This window comes from Pagrus major, chromosome 4, assembly GCF_040436345.1.
Source record: "Pagrus major chromosome 4, Pma_NU_1.0".
In the NCBI taxonomy this organism is placed as follows: domain Eukaryota; kingdom Metazoa; phylum Chordata; class Actinopteri; order Spariformes; family Sparidae; genus Pagrus; species Pagrus major.
The window spans coordinates 33451298-33456496 of NC_133218.1; the positions used below are offsets into that span (position 1 = coordinate 33451298).

The 5199-nt window shown below is 42.7% G+C and overlaps 1 protein-coding gene across 1 annotated transcript; it reads right to left on the reverse strand.

Annotated features, from left to right (window-relative positions):
- Window positions 1-435: 435 nt before the first annotated feature.
- On the reverse strand, window positions 436-4501 carry irx6a (iroquois homeobox 6a). Its single transcript, XM_073465274.1, has 6 exons — window positions 4436-4501; window positions 3077-3352; window positions 2159-2268; window positions 1611-1874; window positions 781-1436; window positions 436-542 (listed from the first exon to the last, which is right to left on the reverse strand). Exons 1-6 carry the CDS (start codon window positions 4499-4501, stop codon window positions 436-438), a joined length of 1479 nt encoding a protein of 492 aa, XP_073321375.1.
- Between the last annotated feature and the right edge of the window lie 698 nt (window positions 4502-5199).

Consider the following 5199-nt stretch of genomic DNA (forward strand, 5'->3'; position numbering starts at 1 on the left):
GTGAGTCCTTTAGTGCATAATAAATGTCCCATTATTTATTGTGGTGCAGTTTTCCAGCAATCTAGAGGGAGAGAGGGAGAAAAAGACAGCAGGAATTAAAATAAAGTTTTCCAGAATGAGAAGTGAAAAACGGTCTCAGGGTGTTAAATCTCAAAAAAGGTCATTAAGGTTGAAAGAAAAATGTTAATATTTTGTCTCATTTTTTTATATGGTTATTACAAATTACATTTGACAAGATGCATAATAGAAGCTTGTGACTTTTCATTATATTTAGATCCCATAAAAAATTAAATTCAGCAACGTATATTTAACAAAAAGTGACTGTCAACATGTGTATCCAGTGTAAGTGTTTCATGATGTTGTTCTGTGAGTGTGTGTATGTGTGCGTCGTGACTCCACTGGTTTCTTCCAGTTCACTGCAGACTCTCACCTGCTTCACCTCTTCATCACCGGCCTGAACGCGGTGACCTTGTCATCCTGCGCCGTCCCACAGGCTTCACTGAGGTCAGATGGCTGTGTCTCTGCTTTGCCACCAGAGAACCCTGCACACCCAAATAAAAAAAAGCAGATCTGAGGAAAAAGCCACCTCGGATGCAAGTTAGCAGAAAGTGTCTTGTCATAACCTTTAAAAGAAATGGGCTTTTATACATCCTGCACACGTAGACATCTAAATCATATTTGGCAAAGCTGGTGTGCCTTGATGTAACATATATGTCTGAGATTTAAGGCTATTTTCATCCTTTGTAATATGTTAAACACTGCAGGTATAAGAGGACATACCTTCAATGGTGGAGTACTGACACGTGTCCTGGATTGCAGCATAGGATGAACAGTGCAGTTGCAGGTCCTTGTGACTGTAGCTGCCAGTGCCATAGACTTTAGAGTGCAAGGATGAGCCCTCAGAGAAGGGGCTCTCAGTACCAGCTTCGTGGAGGCCTCTCATGCCCCCACACTGTCCAGTAGTAAGCCTGCTGCTCTGGAGCTGGCAATCCCCGCTCGAGGTGCCTGTCCTCAGCTCCGAGCCATGCTGCTGAGGGCTCAGTATGACCCCCGAAGCAGCTGTACGAGCCAGAGACCAAATCCGAGGCTTATCCGACGTTTCAAAGTGTGACAGGGACACGGTTCCCGTGAGGCCGGCCGAAGAGGTCGCCTTGGACACCACGGGATCCAGGAAGTCGGATGGGAGAGGAGGGAGGGTGGTGACGCTTTTGATGGCGCAGGGGAACGCGTGGAAGCTGTTAGTTAAACTCAGGTGCAGCTCCGAGCTGCAGTCTCTCTTTTGAGGGGCTCCGGACACCGCCATGGCCCTCTGGAGGTCCTGCTCATCTGCAGCCACCTTTTCACAGTCACTGTCCAGCTTGTCACAGTCGTCCTCGTCCATGTCCTCCAGATCACTGAGGTGCAGATCCTTCTCCTCCTTGCAATCACTAGAATCTGCACGGGTGAAAGGGGATATTTAGGTATCATCGTTGAGAAAATGTTTTACCTTTTTGTTCCATATGAATGGCAACTCTATCGCCCTAAATTTAATGCAAGAAACAATATTTCTGGTTCAACAAAAAGCAGACAAATGATTACCTTTGGTGAGACAGTCTTGGTCGCTCTTGTTGAGGTCGTCCTTCCTGTCATCGCTGGCCTTGTTCTTTGGCGACCAGGTCATCTTGTTCTCCTTCTTTAGCCTCCTCCTGGCATTGGCGAACCAGGTGGACACTTGGGTGAGGGTCATTTTGGTGATGATGGCCAGCATGATCTTCTCTCCCTTGGTGGGGTAGGGGTTCTTGCGGTGCTCGTACAACCATGTTTTCAGGGTGCTGGTGGTTTCACGGGTCGCGTTCTTTCTTCTGGCTGTGCCATTAAAGTCTACCGTCCCGTATCTGGAGAGGGAACATTCACACACACACACACACCCACACACACAGACAGACAGTCGCCATTAGAGCAGTTAGTGAATAACATTACACTCTACTCTCTCGGACATCCTATATACTCACTCTCTGCTGTTTGAAATATATACTGGAGTTACACTCTGACCTTTGATCTGAATGCGGCACATTGCTCCTATGAATGGCTGCTTTTAATGATCAGTGGTAGAATACATTTTGGCAGCTCTACTAACTCTCGTATTACATAAAGAAGACAAAAATGAAGGAAAACGTACCTGTCATATTGATACTGTCCAAGTGAGTGGTCATAAGGATAGTATGCAGCCGTTTGAGTGATGCCAGAGTGTAAAGTGCCTGTGCTGTCCTTAATGTCATACTGTGGGTTCTGTAAAAGACACAAAAGGTTGTTATAAGTGTGAAACATTCATTATTTTTTAGCATTTTGATATTTGGAAAACAATCTCATACAGTACAGTAAATCACTCTAAGCAACGGTCATTTTAGCTAAAAAATAATTCATATTTATATCATTTTATGTCTTTTTAAAATGTATTTTAACAAGTTTAAAGCACATGTTATACATAATCTCAGAATCCTATTTTTTTTAGGATTGTACGATATATTTCTTTTGGTTTGTTTTTACTTTTTAACTGTTTTCATGTACAATGAATAATATTTCCAAAGACATTACATTTTAGCTGACTTCTGGTGTTTATAATAAGAGATAATACAGGAAGAAAAGTTTCAGCTGCACTGCAAAATATCCCATTTAACAAGTCATTTAGTCCTTTATCCACTTACATCTTACTCAAGGTAAACAATTGTGACAGTGGAGAAATATGATTTAACTTTTTTTTATATTCTCCAAATGCTAATTCAGCCACACACAAGTGCCAGTATTTCTGAAACAAGGCAGAATGAGGAGGATTACTTTATAATAATAAGAAGAATTACATTTCGAGGTCCCCCTGCATTACTTCTTCACTGTTTCCTCTCACCTGCTGCAAGTGACAGGATTTTTGACTTGCTTTCATGGGGAAGCAGATAAGACCGGATGCTGGATTAAACGGCTTGTCGGGACGGATATGTTTGCAGTGTGAGATAAATTGATGAACAAAACCCCGGCTGATCGATCAGCATGAGCCCCCCTCCCCCCCCTTTAGCGCATCAAGATGAGGCTGAAGTGAGCCCACCAGAGAGGAGTAGATAGCGGATGGGTCCGTGCTGTAGGGGAAGTAGTTGGCGTAGTTCTGGCTGGCAGCGGCCGCTGCGGCGTAGGGAGAGCTGTACATCCCCAGCGCTGCGTTCAGCTCCGTCCGGCTGCTCGCCAGGAGCCGGTTCTCGTAGGACGGGCAGCAGAAGGAGGCAGCGGCGGCGGCAGCGGCGGTCTGGGAGCCGCCTGTCCCGTCAGAGACCGACCTGGAAATCGAATCGCAGCAAGTCGTACTGGGGTTTGCCGACACGAAAAACTGCATGAAGAGAATCGTGGATAGAAATGGTCATTTGGCTGTTTCAGCTCTTATCTGGATGTGTGATAACTCTGTGGGTGATGCACTACAAAAATATACCTGAGTGAAGTTGCTCAGTCTGGTGTTGAGTCTTAAAATGTGAGCTGGTTTCGTTTGTTTTCATTTACCACAAAGCAGGTGTCATTAGCTTAACTTGTGACCTGCCTAAAATCAAGGTAAGTCACTCTTTCAGAGAATTATAGGAATGAGAGAAAGAAGCTTACATTTATGAATAAGTTTAATAAGTGATGTCCTTTAATCGTGTCTTAATAAAAATAGAATTAACACTACAGTAAATGTTATTGGAAGTGTGTTTCTTCAGTGGGTAGATGTGCGCAATCCGTGCGTAAAAGTGTCCTGCTCCAGTTTATAACGGTTTGAAATTTTTCATTTGAACACATCATAAGAAAAATAGAAATTAATGTCAATGTCATGCAGTATTTCAAATGTAAAATATTAAAGTGTGTATATAATCTACTGAAGGATCACAAATATAATCGAGATAAAAGTTGGGGGATAACTTTTCCATGAGAGTAACTTTTGTCCCCTGATCGACTTGAACTTCCTCGAACTTGTCATTAGGCGCAACAATAGTGCCTTAAAACGTAAATAAAGCACTTCAATCTCGTTTTAAAAGCTGTCAACGTGATGACATTTGTCTCCAACACGTCCCAGAGATTTCAACACAAAGTTTTGCGAATGTGTGCAGCATGCGCTGCAGCCCAATTACACCTCGTAGCGAGCAATAGGTGACATTCATCTCTATTGTCATCAGAAAAACACGTGAGTTCATTCATAATTCAGTGTAATTGGACACGGCTGCGTGTATATCGATATTTGGTTCAACAACAAAAGCAGCACGCGAAAAAATAGCTGTCAATACTGTCAGAGCAGTCACACATGGAGGTTTCCTACAGAGAAAAGTGTTCGGACTTTACCGAAATAAAAGAAAATATGCATAAAAAAAAAAGAAAAAGTCAAGTCTATGTGTGTGCGTGTGTGTGTGTACACAGAACTTAAGAGAAATAAAAAGCAGTGTCTTACCTGTGAAGTTGCATTGTAAGGGTATCCAAATTGCGAGAAAGACATAGCTGCTTCTTTTGTTACCATCAGCAATATTCTTCACCCTTGATCGATTGCAACCAATTCTACTTCAAATCCACCGTCTTACACACATTTCCACGCACGGCCTTTCGCTCAATAATAGATGACTTCACTCATAGGAGGGAGACTTTAGGCTGGCACCAGCTGCAGATTGTTTTATATGAATGAATAATCCCCCCCAAGGACCCGATAAGAAATGAAATTAAGCGTCATTAAGTGCAAAAAAAAAAAATGTTGTTGTGTTAGCTGAAGGAGGCTTAAAGGATAACGTAAGACTTGCAAGATATGGACTCTGCTTGTGCTATTATTTGTGGCTCTATAGTTCTTTAGCATTCATCCATGCAAGGGTATCAGCGTGACGTCACTGTAATCCCGGAACGGCAGGGTACCAAGGATAGAATAATGTCTTTGCCAATCACGTCCAACGCAGGGTTTTCTTAAGGTGCACTGTACACAGCCTTGTCCCGCTTTTTGTAATAGAATTCTTCACCGATTTGCTGCGATAAAGTGTCGGGAAATTGTTTTATTGTTCATCATTATTAGTTTGTAGCACGGCAACACATGGAGAAGCCTCTGTGAAGTTAAATAGATTGGAGGAGAAAAAAAGAAATAGAAGATGTTGTTTGGCTGTCTGGTGAGTTATCACACACTCGACAGAAGAGATTACTTTTCTTTTCACTCAGTTAAATAAGAATCAGACATGT